Source organism: Trachemys scripta, chromosome 2 (genome assembly GCF_013100865.1).
Source record: "Trachemys scripta elegans isolate TJP31775 chromosome 2, CAS_Tse_1.0, whole genome shotgun sequence".
Taxonomy (NCBI): domain Eukaryota; kingdom Metazoa; phylum Chordata; order Testudines; family Emydidae; genus Trachemys; species Trachemys scripta.
Window position 1 is genome coordinate 278,882,183 of NC_048299.1, and position 16,673 is coordinate 278,898,855.

At 47.2% G+C, this 16,673-nt stretch overlaps 1 protein-coding gene across 3 annotated transcripts in view; it reads right to left on the reverse strand.

Moving 5' to 3' along the window:
* ZC3H3 (zinc finger CCCH-type containing 3) overlaps positions 1 to 16,425 on the reverse strand; it is a 334,659-nt gene extending 318,234 nt beyond the window's left edge. For all 3 annotated transcript variants that reach the window (XR_004644830.1, XM_034763723.1, XM_034763722.1), the window contains exons 1-3: positions 16,281 to 16,425; positions 12,700 to 14,137; positions 9,296 to 9,489 (exon numbers count right to left, since the gene is read on the reverse strand). Coding sequence is in view for 2 of the 3 variants with exons in the window: in XM_034763723.1 (XP_034619614.1) it covers positions 9,296 to 9,489; positions 12,700 to 14,137; positions 16,281 to 16,326 (1,678 nt within the window). In the remaining variant the exon portion in view is untranslated. The remainder of the gene's footprint in view (positions 1 to 9,295; positions 9,490 to 12,699; positions 14,138 to 16,280) is intronic.
* Between the last annotated feature and the right edge of the window lie 248 nt (positions 16,426 to 16,673).

Consider the following 16,673-nt stretch of genomic DNA (forward strand, 5'->3'; position numbering starts at 1 on the left):
CAAAATGAGCTTGATTATCTCAGCCTCGTCCCTTTGAGGATATTTCTCTCCATCTGCAAATCCCTTAATGCTTTGCCATAACTGATCCTCTATGCTCAGAGGCCAGGACTAGAAGAGCAGGAGGTGCTGCGGGTCAGCACCAAGCAGCACTTGCAGAGCTGAATGGGGAGAACCAGTCCCGGGGAAAGTGAATTGGTCTGACTCCTGAGTAATAGACTTAACTCAAATTTCGCAAAACAAACCCATGACCACAGATCACTGTCTGTAAAGAATGAAATTCTGCAATGCTCCTGCTAATTGTGAGGGGATCAAACTAAGCAATAAAGTCACCATTGTAAATGTACATAAATTAGATTACATAGATAGATAGATTCTCAATCGGGTGCTTCTTTTCCAAGGTATAAATATTTGTCTTAACCATGGAGATTTGGGATCATAAGCATTTGGTGCCGAAGGAAGGGAAGAGATGAACCATTTTGAAGCAAGGTGCATATGCTGGCTGTAAAGTACAATGGGAAGAGATAGGTGTAAGTCACACGCACACCCCACCTAAGCAGACAGCAAGTACAGTGACAGCCGTACAAGCAACATCCAAACAAACAACTCAGTTCAGCCCGTTGCTCCTTGACACAAAACCTGCTAAGAGGATAGGGGGACACTGTGTTGAAGCGATGGGCTACTTTTTTTATATGCTGAGTTTGCATGAAGTTATCCATCATGGCAAAAGACAGACACATTATTATTTAAAAACTCGCTCACAATGCTACCTAAGCAGTGTTCCCAAGGGGGATTTTCTCACAGCTTTTAGACATTACACCTCCAAGTAGCTGTGGCCATGTGTGAACGAACCCAGGCACCGAGGAATCCTGCATAGGAGGGGACGTTATAAAGGGGAAAGAGACACAGAAGAGCCTCTCCCTGGAATCTCTGTAATATTCTGTAATCCCCACAGGCAAGAGAGGCAGACCGCACTGCTGCTGAACAATGCAGTTTTGAATTCAATTAAAGTGATTATCTGTTGTGCCAAATAAATTGTGTACAGCATATATCCTGCAGCATTTTACACCTTCAGGCTCATTATTTTCTCACTGTTTCCTCCTGTTTATGCACTTTCAAATTAAATTGCTGATAATATGCGCCAAAATAAAAAATGAGCGCACCTTGTCTGAAGAAAATTGATTCTCCTTTTTCCTGAACCAGGCGATTGCCAGGTTTTATATACTCTGTTCCTGGCGATCATTAGTAATTCAATTTTCTTTTTATTAGCCCCCTTATCTGCTGAGCAATATAGTGGCAGAGCTGACCTCTTTCACACGGGTAAATGTTTAAAATCTTTTCCCTGATTAATTTTGCCAGTTAAGGAAAAGAGGAGAAATGGCCCGGCTCTTAGCCATCACAATGAATAAAGCTTAATGTTGATTGTGATGGAATTTCTAATGCCAAGGAAATTGATTGAACGCAGCAATTACACTGCAATAGTAACTCAAGGGAAATGGGATAGTTTTCTCCTGGCCATAGCCTTTTGGTTATTTAAAACAATCCAATTTGCAAGGATAATTATATATTAGTGTTTTATCTGCCACTTGAAATGAACATGGGAGTTTTGATACTGGCCCAGCATTAGCAGGTTATTGCTGCAAATTACTTGATATCTGCTTTCTTTCACATAAAGAGGAAATTAGGCAATCAATTACCAGAAAAAGGTGGACTACGGAGAATACAAGGGGCAAGACTGCCCTCTGCAGGTCAGAGGGGGGAGACATCACGTGAGCCTTTGCCAAAAAAGAGGCAGAGCTACCTGGCTTTCCAGCAAGTCCTGTAATTTATAATCCTGTTTTGATGTGTATATACACACACACTACATGTGGGTCTGCCAGGAAGTGTTGAGAGTCGTGGCTGATATACACATGGGAGCCCGCTTTGACATTTACATGGCTGCCACTTCTCCAGCAGAAAAGAAATGTTAATTTGACAAGATTAATTCTATTTATTAATAGAAAATAAACCACAGAAACAAGATGACTGCGCAATTGCACTGCATGCCTGAGCAGAGCTGAATGCCAGTGGGAAAGGAGCGTTACCCAAAGGTAGCAGAGCTGGAGCGACCAATGAAAGCAGCAGCATTGATTTTACAGGGGTGAGAAAAGGTTCACAACTCAAACCACTTGACTGGTTTTACCCTCCTTTCATTAAAGGACAGAGCTCATGAAGGACCTGATCCTGCAAGATGCTGAGCACCCTCAAATGCCACTGATGCCAACTAGAGTTGGGATTGCTCAACACCTTGCAGGACTGGGCCTGTAATTAAGACTACCTGGTAGAAGGGCATTAGCTTGTCCTAGGGGGGTCTGAACACTTTGGGAACTGCACTGTACAACTGACAACCCTTTGTACAGTAGTAGCAGGGATGTATTATGCATCTCTGTCAGTCAGATGTTACCAAAAAGTTTTGTTTAAAAAAAAAAAAATGAAGACTGTCTGAAAACAGCATAGTTATAAAACTACAATCCGCACCCTCTTGTCCTCTTCAGAATAAACAGATTTCCAGTTTGCTGAAGACCAAACAGGTCTTATCTATGGCCATCAGAATACAGCTTGTCAACAACACTCCAAGGAGCTGCAGGTATCAGACTGCACCAACCTACAGTTTGCTACTTTATTATTTTAACTGTTTGTTGTAAAAAGTCACTGCAATGGAACAATGATGCAGGATAAACATCTGCAACTGAGACAGTAATAGCTACGAAGTGTCCTAAATGGCAGAAAATTTACTTTTAAAAAACAGCGTGGGAGTCCCCTGCCCATCATGCTGACAGGTATTGCCTCATTGTTGCCTTGTGCTCCCGTCTGTCTTTATCCACCTGTTGTCTCATGCTTAGACTGTAAACTCTTTGGGGCAGGGACAGTCATTTTGTTCGATGTTTATACCGCCTTTAGCACAATGGGGTTCTGGTCCATGACCAGAGCTCCTAGGCAATATGTTAATACAAATAATTATTATGATTTTCTCTCTGTGGTGTCTACATGCAATGAGTTTAGCTCAGATGACAAAAGATGCTGCTTTTCAATTTATGACTGGTGGAAACTCCACACAGGATGCAGAAATCAAGTTGGGCTTCCTCTGCTTTGTACAAAAATTCTGCACCTAAATTAAAATAAATAAATAAATAAATATAAATTAATGGAGATATCCGATCTCCTAGAACTGGAAGGGACCTTGAAAGGTCATCAAGTCCAGCCCCCTGCCTTCACTAGCAGGACCAAGTACAGATTTTGCAAAAGATCCCTAACTGGCCCCCTCAAGGACTGAACTCACAACCCTGGGTTTAGCAGGCCAATGCTCAAATCACTGAGCTATCCCTCCCCCTAAGAGTTTGCTTAGTGATTCACATGCCAGAATTGAATCAAGATCATTCTCCCATAGTTATTCACAGACAAATAATGTTGGGAACTTATAGCGCAAATTAAAAGCGCATTTCAAATCAAGGCAAACCATATATACACAATTTTAAAAACTTGTATTAAAAAATACAGAAGTGACAGCATTAACAATATTTTTGCACTTGTACAGCCCTTTTCATCTATAGAAAACAGCTGTAGAGTTAAACAGATACACTCCCAGTCAAGGTCCAACACAAGACCCAATGAACTCAGTAGGAGTCTTTCCATTAACTTCATCAAGCTTCCAATCAGGTCAAAAGCAAGCATTTACAAGCCCCATAAAAGCTTGTAATCAGGGCATGCCAATTATCTACAGATTCTCTTTTTTCACCCCTCATCCTAAAATAAATATATAAATAAAATGATCGATCCTAGGAAATTAAATGTAAAAAACCACACTCACATTAATGGAACAAGTGCAAGACTAAGCACTGAAGGGTCAAAAAAATCCAGAAAATTAAGACTGCTCTAGAAACATTAATTCTGCCACACTTCATAAATGGAATAGTCTCTCTTCCTATTTCCCTTGGTAGGTATGTTTTACCCTTTGTTATGAACACGATCCAATGGCTGAAAATTGAAACTAGACAAATTTAGACTAAAAATAAGGCATACATTTTTAACAGTGATTAATTAACCATTGGAACAATTTACCAAGGGTTGGGAAGAATTCTCCTTCGCTGGCAATTTTCAAATCAAGACTGGATGTTTTTCCAAAAGATCGGCGCTAGGAATTATTTTGGGGAAGTTCTATGGCCTGTGCCATACAGGAGGGCAGACTAAATGATCACAGTGGTCTTTTCTGGCCTTGGAATCTAGGACTACATACCGCCACAGGGATGAGTGTGGTATTATAAAACCTCGATAAACAGGCCATAAACTATACCACAGAGGCATCATGGCTGTATTAACCTTGTCAGAGCAACTTAAATTTGGGGAATTTTCTTAATTACTGAGCACTTGTTAAATGTTCCATTCAGAGTAATATATTACAGTTAATTTATAACAGATGTGGAATTTATGCTAAAGTCTAGTTTGGATAATCTAATGGCCAGACGCCATCATTCTGTGACAATGTTCCATTTTCTCCCTTGCATCGTCATTAGCTCGTAAATTGAAAATGCTGGATGCAAGGCAATTACTGCTTCGTCCCACAGAAGCATCATTATTATTTATTTTACTATAGAGCCTAGGAGCCCTAATCAAGGACCAGGACCCCATTGCGCTAGGCACTGTACCAACGTCCCACTGAGTCAATGCTTAGAGGAAACACCAATCCAGGACCAAATTTTAACCTCTGCATCCCACAATCCATCACACAACCTCTCAAATGAGATTTCTGTCTAGATAGAACTGTGTGTGTAAGCATCTATTGTGTCCATGCGTCCAATTGCACTACACTATTACAGCCCCCTCCCTGCAACACATGAGGCTGGGTGTACGCTCCACAGAGCATTGCTGTTTAGGGACCAGATCCACCTCCCAGTAAGCACAAAAGACCTCTGATAAATTCAATGAGAGCTGGATCATGCCCTAGACATGACATGTGATACTAATATTAACGCAAAGGGACGTTTACACTTCAATTTTGTAATCCTACAATTTTATCAGTTGCTGAAGGAATCAGATATTAGGGTTTCATTGTGGACTTTCCAGATGCTATAAAATGTGCTGACTTTCCTCTCTAACACGTGTGCCCCTGCTCACCCACACTCACCACCTGCTCTCAGTGGCAGGGGGCTAGGCGGAATTAGTTCCCCCATCCCTAGACCTGTGCATGACAGAAGTTCTGGTTGAATTGGGGTCCCATTGGGTGAGATCGGTAGTGGTCCCATTTAGGAAGAGGGAGAATTAGGGGGTCAAATGGGGATAACAGCTGTGTAACTTGTTTGGGAAAGGAGTGACCTGATAGGTTTCATTGAGGAACTTGCATCTGAAGGTGGGAGAGGATAGCGATTGCTTTTTGACAATGTCATGGGATCTGCTACTCAAACCCCACAAGGAGGCACCCACTCTTCCTTGTGTAACAGAGCTGGCAGGAGAATTCCATGGGCCTAATTCTAACACTGCTCTGTCCATCAGGGTCTTTGTGAATATGAGAAAGGAGAAGCGGGGACAGGCCATGCTTTCAGCCTCTGAACCCAAGTGCATGAACCACCCCACCTGAAAGATATGCATCTGAGCTTGTGCTCCTAATGGGAATTTAGAAATCCTGATGGTATATGGACAACACCATTCTTCCCAGAACTCCTGACCAAGCTTTCTGACCCGGCCCAAGACATATTGTTCCACAAAATTTCAACACCCTTGCAGTCCATGTCTCCAGTGCTTGACACTGGATTTCATGGTTTCCATGAAAATCATGCAAGCATCCTGGGAGGTTTCTGGCTCAACTCACGTGTGCGCAAGCTCTGGAACGGAGCTTCATGTTGGAGCCCAAACGGCCTCCCAGCCTGGCCTTCAATCAGGGTTTCACACTGCAGTTCAGAGGCTGCGTATCAGCCTCACGAGAAAGGAAGTCGGAGGAAAGGAATTGCCTAAGGTCACTACACAGCAATCGCACCTGGGTGGTCCAGGATCATCACGGACAGCTCCACAGAGAACCAAGTCTGGTTCTCCTGACCAAAAGAGTCATCAACGCCCAGTGGCCTGAGAATTTTGGGACGAAAGTGGAATGATTTAGCACTTCTCACCCAATAATCTCTTAGAACCTCATAAAACTCTGCATGGCAAGTATCATCCCTATGTCGCTAATGCACAAGAGAGGTGAAATAACTTGCCCGAAGTCACTAAGTCTATGGCACAGTCAGGTACAGAACCCAGGAGCCCTCACTCCCAGTCTCCTGCTGTATAACCAAAAGAAGTGGGCAGTAGCCCACGAAAGCTTATGTTCTAATAAATTTGTTAGTCTCTAAGGTGCCACAAGTACTCCTGTTCTTTTTGCGGGATACAGACTAACACGGCTGCTACTCTGAAACCTGCTGTATAATCATTAGATCACAGAAAAACTAGAAGATACCGACAATTATACATTTACTTTTTAATATACATTCTGGCAATATACTTTGGACAATATCTGCGCCTGAGTTGCTCTAGTCAAGTTAGAGACTGTTTTGATAGCAGTAGTAGTACCGTATTTTCTTTACTCTCATTTCAAGATGTGGGATTGTGCCCTGGCTGTACACAAACCCAGTCAGACACAACACAACCCTTGTTGCTGGAACAGCATGGCATCCGCTGTCCCACTAGGGAAACACGAATGGTGCTATCTGCATTAGATGTCCACATTAGTGCTTGTTCGTCTGATGCTAATTACCAGAATTAGAAGCCAAAAAAGCTTAATAAAGGTGTGATGGCTAACACCTGCAACCACCGCATCTCAGGCTGTTATCTCACAAACGACTCAATCACACTTGGTACTTGATGGGAGATCTTCCTACTCCAGCCCAATAAAGAATGCAAGAACAGCCATACTGGGTCAGACCAATGGACCATCTAGCTCCATATCCTGTCTTCCAACAGTGGCCAGTGCCAGGTGCTCCAGAGGGAATGAACAGAACAGGGCAATTTCAAGCAATCCATCCTCTGTCATCCAGTCCCATGTGGTTGGAGGCTGAGACACACCTGGAGCATGGGCTTGCGTCCCTGACCATCCTAGCTAATAGTCACTGACGGACCTATTCTCCATGAACTTTTTGGCCCCAGTTATACTTATAAAAGAAATTCTACAGTGCTGAAGGAAGTGCTGGTGTAGTCTCATTTTTGGTTGATTTTTTAAGAACAAGTACAAAAAGGTGAAACACTTACAGCTTGTATATGTTTCCGAACACTGCGTACTTCACAGGGTCTCCAATAGAATTAGGCAATTATGCAGTTCCACAACTCATCAAAGCTGCACGACTAGACAATACAAAACCAGACACTCAGAGGGGGGACCTGATAATCTTCAAATATGTTACGGGCTGTTGAAAAGAGGACGGGGATCAATTGTTCTCCATGTCCACTGAAGATTGGACAAGTAGTAATGGGCTTAATCTGCAGCAAGGAAGATTTAGCTTAGATATTAGGAAAAAACTAAAAAAGTAGTTAAGCTCTAGAATATGCTTCCAAGGGAAGCTGTAGAATCCCCATCACCGTCCAGCCTGTTTTTACAAAACTCCAAACACTTGCCAAGGATGGTTGCGGTTCATTTGGTCCTGCCACAGGAGGACCAAATGAACTGGACTTGATCACTTCTCGAGTTCCCTTCCAGCCCTACATTTCTATAATTAAATTTCTATGCTACACAGACATAACACATTAAATTCATTTCCAAAATATCCCAGCAGAGGACGAGGGGGCAGTGTGTCACCGGAGACATCAATTTTCAAATGAGATGAAACCAGAGCCCTAATTGCTTGTGAACATTAAAGATCTCATGTCACTTTTAATAAGAATAGGGGTGTTGCTCCTAGGGTCCTAGCCAAATTTCAAATAAGGTGACTACATTCTACCAATAGTTAACTTGAAATTTCACTTGGCTACAGGATTCTTCCTCGCTTCCTGTGCTACACAGGTAGGTCGAGTTACTGCATCTTGACACAGAGAGCCTGCCCCACTAACTGCCAAATCTCACCATACACAGCAGGTGATCAAACCAGAGACACACCAACTTACAAAACAGAGATCTGCACAACGTCCATGTGCATGAGGTCAAATCCTCTAGCAGCTAGATCTAGCGTAAGAGGTGCTTTACAGCTAAATGCCGCTCTACCTAGGGGGCAGTACTCCATTCCACAAACAAACATTAATTCTTTTAACAACCCTTTGAGAATGTTTAAATTAACCTATTAATTTCAACCAACTCACACATACATGCTTTACCCCTGCAGAGATGCAGCTGTTATGCTCACAGTTCCTAACCATGATGCAGTTATCAGGTAGATTTTTCCTTGCTGAGATGAGCATCTCATGAGAGACACACCGTTTTTCCCTAGTGGAAAAAACACGATTATACAATCTTACAGCTGTACCTTACAAACAACGCTTCTGCCACCTCCTCCTTTGAGTCCTTCTTCAAACATACTTTCTCTGTGAAGCCTATAAACTCTAGCCCACTCAAAGACACGATTGGTTTAACCTTTAAACAATGATTTTTGAACTCTCCTGACCATTCAGCGAGTTCTCTGTGTTCTGAGTGTCTGTTTAGATTGCAAGATCTTCCATGGAACAGTCCTTGCCCTTTCCTGATCTAGACAGTGACAAGGTGACGGTGGTGGAGGAGAAAGAAGGACACAACCGAAACAAACAGACATTGACCAGTCACCATTCAGGTTCTTTTCACACCAATAAGGTTTCTTAACCATGGGGAATGTGGGCCCATCAACAGTTCATATACGTTCAGAGACAGGGAATTGATCCTACACGTGCAGAAGATGAGTCAGTGCTGCACACAGATCTATACACAGTGGAAGTTACTTTACGCCACCACCCACAACACGATTGAAAACAATCATTTGCCCGTAAAATCTGGTCTTTAACTGAGGGTACAGCAAACCCATCCTAGAAGCAAAGGGAAGCTTTAGAGTGGTTGTCAATTAGAGGTGGTCCTGAGGGGAGGTTTCACGGGGCACGTGGGGGCAAGATGGGGGAATGCAAGGCTCTAGAGAAGTGGGACCCAGTGAGGAAGCCCCGAGATGGAGTGAAGGCCCCATCCCATGCTGTCTTTTCTTCTCAACACTGACCCTACAACAGTGATCAGCAGGTTTACTCCAGATGAATGAGCAACTCATTTCCTACTTCCAAAAACCTACTCCTAAAACTGTCCGCCCTCATGCAATATTCCAGCTCTATCCTCACACGTCCAAGCTCTTACCTTCTTTGGCTGGGATGTGCATTCTCGAGGCTGGCAGTCGGCATAGCCGGTGCTTGGTGATCTGCACCAGCTCCTTGGGCAGGGTTCTCTTCAGTGGTGCAGGTCTTCCCCGCAGGGAGTTTCTTTTCCTGAGAGAGTAGTGGCTTTTCGGGGGCATTGTGGGGAAGGAGCTGCTCTTCTTATCCGTTGGGGAACTGCACAGAATGCAACACAGGGAGTTTAAAAAGGGATCACAAAGGTATCAAACAGCAACTCCCCGCCCCCAGCTATCTGTGCTCTCCTTTCTCCACTAACGAAGCGAGACAGTAGCACAGCTGGGATTGGACTCCCGGTCCGATACCTAATCCATTGAACTACGGTGCTTCTCTAGGTAAGAGCAATGGAAATATGCTGATGGATAATGCCAGGTGAAAGGGCAAATTTAACCAATTGCTGGGAAAGCATGAAGAGAGACGGCGCTCTTTGACATCTCAACTCACATCTAGGTATCCCCCATCACTCCCAGTCTCTCCCCTACTATAGCTGTTGGAGGAGGAGGATGTTCTTAAGAGGGCTGAGAAGATCAGGCCAAGCCAGGCAAAAGAAATAAGCAAGCAGATCCCAAACTCTCCTCATCTCATCCCACGGACCCCATCTCCTCAGCACCACTCACGTGGAGACATCCTCACCTCTCGCCAGGAGACAATGCCAAGGCACGGTGGGGAGATTAGTAGAAGATGGACGAAAAGAGCGTCTTGGACATGGGAGTAAGGGCCAGATGCCCGCAGATTCTAACCTAAGCTCTGTCACTGGCATGTTATTGCGTGGCCCTGGACAAATCAGTGAAACCAAAATTTTCAAGTTCATTCTGGGCATCTCTAGTTTATTGATGCAGTTCCTGCTACACAGCTACACAAAGCACACCCTTCCCATGACAATGCCTGCACAGTGCTTTCACAGTCACTAGCTTAAGAAGTGAGATACAGCTTGGTCCTGATCTCAAGTCTGTTGCCATTAGACCAGTGCGTCTCAAAGCTGGTCCGCTGCTTGTTCACGGAAAGCCCCCAGCAGTCTGGGCCGGTTTGTTTACCTGCCGCGTCCGCAGGTTCGGCCCATCGCAGCTCCCACTGGCCGCGGTTCGCCACTCCAGGCCAATGGGGGCTGCGGAAAGCGGCGCGGGCCGAGCAAGGGATGTGCTGACCGCTGCTTCCCGCAGCCCCCATTGGCTGGAGCAGCGAACCGCGGCCAGTGGGAGCTGCGATCAGCCGAACTTGCAGACGCGGCAGGCAAACAAACCGGCACAGACCGCCGGGGGCTTTCCCTGAACAAGCGGCGGGCCAACTTTGAGAAGCACTGCCTTAGACCATCAGTCCAACTTGTGCCACTTCCCTGGATGCGTGACTTAGCCCACAGGCCTTTTCCCTTCACTTCTGTTTATTTCCACTCCGACTGTACATTACACTTATCAGATGTGCCCACAGCAGAGGTTTCATTGCATACGAATAGTGCTGGATATTTCTGCTGCTCCTGCACGCAGTACTCTCCTAGTGGCATCCACCAAAACTGCATGACCACTAAGGGGACACGGATCCATGTCAATTTCAATCTATGGGAAATTATAAAAGCACCTGCAAAAATTCTTAAAAAGAGAGACAAGGCAAGCCCAGGCCCAAGGGATGGTATCATGCTAGACGTGTTATGGGATTAACAACCATCCCATGGTACTTTTTGTACAAATAGACTTTTGCCCTGGTATCCCTTCTCCCCACTGTAATGCGGAGTGTTGTACACAGATCAGCTGCTGCCTACTTCTCCAGAGGCATCTGCATATAAAACGTGTAAACACTCTGGGGTGAGAGGCATGATAAAACAATTAATTAAAATCATTCCTTCTCCCCTCCTCATCCCCTACATCTAACTAAGTCATAGCCTGACACTGAAACCTCTTTCCTTACTAAAACGAGGAGCCCTTGTGGCACCTTAGAGACTAACAAATTTATTTGGGCATAAGCTTTCATGAGCTAGAACCCACTTCGTCAGATGCATGGAGTGGAAAATACAGTAGACAGGTATATATACACAGTACATGAAAAGATGGGAGTTGCCTTACCAAGTGGGGGGGGGAGGGTCAGTGCTAACAAGGCCAATTCAATTAGGGTGGATGTGGCCCATTCCCAACAATTAACAAGAAGGTGCGAGTACAAAAAATAATCCTCTGTTGATACTCACACCTTCTTGTCAACTGTTGGGAATGGGCCACATCCACCCTGATTGAACTGGCCTCATTAGCACTGATCCCCGACTTGGTAAGGTACCTCTGGGTATGGAAATTGTATGGCAGGCCATGAATGCTCATGAAATTGGGGGTTGGGGTGTGGGAAGGGGTGAGGGCTCCAGCTGGGGGTTCAGGCTCTGGGGTGGGGCTGGGGATGAGGGGTTGGGGATGCAGGAGGTTGCTCCGGGCTGGGACAGAGGGGTTTGGAGGCAGGAGGGGAATCAGAGCTGGGGCAGGGGGTTGGGGCACAGGAGGGGGTCGGGATGCAGGTTCCAGGCGGCGCTTACCTCAAGCAGCTCCCAGAAGCAGCAGCATGTCCTCCCTCCGGCTCCTACGCGGAGGCGTGGCCAGGCAGCTCTGTGCGCTGCCCCGTCCGCAGGCACCGCCCCTGTAGCTCCCATTGACCGCGGTTCCCGGCCAATGGAAGCTCCGGGGGTGGTGCTTGGGGTAGGGGCAGCATGTGGAGCCCCAGGCTGACCCTATGCATAGGAGCCAGAGGGGGGACATGCTGCTGCTTCCAGGAGTCGCGCGGAGTGGGGCAAGCCCCGGAGCCCGCTCCCCAGCAAGAGCTCAGGGGCCGGATTAAAACGTCTGAAGGCCAGGATGTGGCCCCTGGGCCGTAGTTTGCCCACCCCTGGACTAACACGGCTACCCCTCCAAAACCTGTTTCCTTACTTACTTCTTTTCCCCCACTGAATACTAGCTTATTATTGTAGGTCTCTAATAAGAGCTGTGGGCAATATATATTTGGAGGGGGATACAGTTGGGGAAAAAGGAAAGGAAACAGCAGTTGTTTGTGGGAAATAAAGCAGTTGAAGCTTAAGGACTCTCACCTCTCAAAAGCAGCATATTTCATGCTGATCTGAAAGTCCCGTGTTTGGAAAGGAAGCAGTAAGTATTTCTTTGTACTGCGATAGCACCTAGCAAGCCTAGTCATGGAGCAGGCCCCCACTGGGCTACACACTGTACACAGAACACAAAGAGGGTCCCTGTTCCACAGAGTTTACAATGTAAATAACTGAGTATTTGCTCCCATTGAAGTCCATGGCAAGACTCCTATGGACTTCAATGAAAGTAGGAACTGGCCCCGGGAGAAGTGCAAAGAAGGCTAGTACCAGCTACAGAACTTCAGACACAACTAGTAACTTACCAGCAACTCCCCTTTCTCCTGATGATTTTGGTCCGGCTCTTCACTTTATAAGTGGAAAGTGCAGCATCATTGAAAGAGGACTTCAACCCACCATGACCGTTGGATGCGTTGCTTAGAGTCTGAAGGCCAAGGTTGGCTCTGGAAACCTGGGAGACTCCAGCCTCCTTTCGTCCCTCAGACTGCCACCTGAACACTGACTTGGAAGCTGAAGAAGGTGGCTGTAGGCTGGATGCTTTCCATTTGTATTTACTAGGAGAGGCATCCAGCTTCAAATGCACTCCGGATTTCTTCTGCTTTGCTCCCAAGTCCCCCTTTGGCAGTGGCTTAACAGTTCTCTCTGCTCCCACAGAAAGCTTCCTAGTGCTTTCAGAAGCTCTAGGGCTGGTCCATCTCTTTACAGCACGAGGGCATTTACTAGGATTTGCTACCCACGTATAGTTGGTTTTCCTGAACTTAGAAGCTTTACTGGAGACTGGCGTTGAGGCAGCTCTTTGGAAACTGGGTAGCTTGTGTGGTATTGCAAACTGGTTCTTCACTGGGTTTATCCCAACCTCTGAAGTCACAGACTGAAGTGAGCTTGTGTGTGCCTCAGATTTTCCAAGGGTCTTTGGCTCCTTCAAAGTATCTCTTCCTGCCGTGACTTGCTCTGAACTACAGTGAGCTGGAACGTGTGCTACTGGCTTCTTCCAGGCTACCAGCCAGCCTGATTCTCGATCAGGAAGAGCTGAAGGCTGTTGAGGCTTGGATTTTAATGCTATGGCACTTTCACTGATAACGTCACGTAACTCAGGGGCACTTTTAGCCAGTTTCGCAGTCCGAAGTTTGCCCAGTTCCTTCACATATGCTGGGCTTGCGTCATCTCTGCCTCCAGCAACAGCAGGCTGGTGCAATGAACTCTGGGAGACAGAGAGAGAAGTTTCTTTGTCCTCTTTTTGAGCAACACTTTGAAAACTAGAACTTTCATGAACCTTTTCATTTCCTTTTGGAGCAGCTATGGCTGCTTTCATCCCAGAGGAACTCTGCTGGGATCCCAACTCACTAACGTTTCTATTGTCCAAGGCTGAGCTAGTCCTCTGTGGCACTTTGACTCCTATGACTATACCACCTGTTGCTAAGCCCACTTGCCTTTCCGGGCCTGTTCCCTGTGGCCCAGGAGGCTGGCTATTCCTTTGGCTCACAAAAGCCTGAAGTGCGTTAGCAGATGCACTGCTTCCAGGATGATGTGTTGCTGCAGGCGGTCTGTTTACAAGGGAGTATTTTTTCCTCCAGGAGTTACCTTGAGGTGATTGGAAATCCCTTGGAGCTTGCTGAGAATATCTTGCGGAGAATGCTCCCTGACTATTGAAGGCAGTCTGCCTGGGATTCCTCCACCTTGGAGTCCTGGAGGGCGGGGGCACTGGTGCATTTCCATGGATGTTTTTATGGTCATTTATGAGACCTGAAGAAAGCAAAACCACCTCTGTTAGTTGCATCTTTCACAACCGTCTTGCAACAGCAAGTTATGCAAATTGATTGTCTTCACATTGCACTGAAAACACCTGTTCTACGTGAGCTCTCATGCTCGGTAGGTTTCAGACATCATCACGAATGCTGGAAGAAAAGCTGAGCTATGTAATGATTACAGATTTCTTATTGTGGATCTTTACATAGCAATCGAATACTGCATCATCCCACTTTCTGGCCACGTTTAGTTCCTCTTATATGCACCAGTCTTGAATCTACTACTCTGATCATTGTTCCTGTAGATCACTCGTGGTGAGGGTGGCAGTAGGAGGGAGGACAGACAAGAAGGGGAGAAAACTTACTGCTTATTTCTTTTATAGGTATCTTTTTAGCTCTCACCATTGCATCTCTGAGCCCCTTTATAGTTGAGATTGCCTAGCAACCCTAACCTGATCCTGCTCATACACAGCACAATATAGTCCCCTATCGAGGTGCTTATTATTTGGTCTAGGAAAGGAAGGGTAGACTTATTATTAAAGCAAGAGACTAAGAGTCAGGATGCTTGGGATCTAATCCCATCTCCACCACTGATTAACAACGCAAGTGAGTCACTTGGGCAAATCACGTCATGTCTCTGTGCCTCAATTTCCCTATTAACAATAATATGGATGAATATGCTTCCAGGGGTAGAGGGATTGCGAGACTTGTAAAATATCAATATTTATAAAGCACTTTGGGATCTTCAGATGAAAGGGGTTAACAAAGGACTATATCTGAGCCCCGCATCATTACGAGGGATCTCTGTGTGCTTTAGTGAAGAAAACAAGCTTTTCCTGCTGCCAAAAACTAGACCACATAGCTGCAGAAAGGCAACATAAGCTGACCTGCCAGCTAAACTCCCTGCCCACAAACTGCTCCATTGATGTTGAAATGTATTTCAAAATCCAGCAGCAACAAGACACACATCAAAACAGAAATAAAATCTCATGACTTTTTCTGCTGCTCTTCATTCCACCCCCCAGAACCACACTTGGTCTGTATTACATCTAATAAAATTATGAGATCCCCAGAGGAAGGACCGAGTCATCTTACTTGTGTGTACAGCTCCATGCATGCCTGTGGTGGTGCAAAATTACTCATATGAGACTAGGTGTATCTGGTTGTGTCCAACTCAGACAGTATTGGTATGTCTACACTGCAAAGAAAAATGTGTGTTGCAGTGTCTCAGAGCCTGGGACTAAAAACAACAGTGTATATGTTCAGGCTTGGGCTGGAGCCCAGGCCCTGAGACCCACCCTCCTCACTGGGTTTCAGAGCCCAGGTGGGACCATTGACACGGCTATTTTTAGTCCTGTAGTATGTGCCCAAGCTGGCCTGAGCTCTAAGACTCACTGCCACGGGGTTTGGGGTTTTTTGTTGTCTAGAGATACCCTTGGTCAAAGATAAGAGCCCTGACAGAGGGGAGATTTGCAAGTGGATTTGCAGGACCCAAGGTGGGGTTTCTAGCACTGCAAATCAGAAAAATCAACCTTGCAACCCACAAAGCAGGGCATCCCTCAGCGCAGGCACGGGATCTCAGCTGGCGTCTTTCCCCAGGAACTAGACAAGGTCACACAGACAGGTCCCAGCCTCTCTGCAAAGGACCTGAGAGACTGGGGGAGCCTTTTAGGGATCCCAGGGGAGGCAAGGAAGGTGTCCAGTCTTGGCACCACAGCTCAGACTAAGAGGCCACACGACCCAATCCCAGCAGCCGGGACGAGGCGCTCGGGGAAAAGGAGTGTCGCAGCAGGTCAGCTCCCCCCCCTTCCTGCAGCTATCGGGGGTAGCTGCCCCCCCCCGCACCGCCGCGGGGGGAGGGGAGGGAAGGGGGACAGGACTGAGGTGCGGCGCGGCAGCAGACTGGGGGGGGGGTAACCGCACCGGGGGGCGGCGCGACAGCAGCAGAGAAGGTAACGAAGCCGGAGGGGGGCGGGGGGAGGGGGCGGTGGCGCGGGAAAGGGCCCGGGGGGGGGAACGGGCCCCGGGAGGGGGGGGGGCGCGGCGGGGGGTTAAAGGGCCGCCCTCAGGCCCACCAGCCCGGGGAAGGACGCTGGACCCATTGACTCGGACCCGTCCCCGCGCGGCCGAGCGCCCCTCACCCTGCAGCAGGCGGATCTGACGCCGCAGTTGCTCCTTCTCCTCCATCCCCGCCGCTGAGCCGCCCCCGGCTACGTCATCGCCCTGCGCCCCGGCACCAGACAGCCGCCCTCTGGAAACGTCACCAGCCCGCGACTCCCGTTCACCGGTCACGTGAGGGAGCCTGATCACGTGACGCCGGAGACTGCGGCATGCCGTTCCCTTGGCAACTGGGAGGGGGAGGAGAGGTTACCCCGCCCACGGCCCCGGGAGCGGGACCAGGCGGGTCTCCTCGAGCCGGACCGCGCTGCTCCACCTGCCCCCTCCGCGCCAGCCCCAACGGGCCCACGAGCCCAACCCAGCTCCCCGTCCCCGATGGCCACGGCCCCGCAGCGGCCTGATCCTCCCCCGCCCCG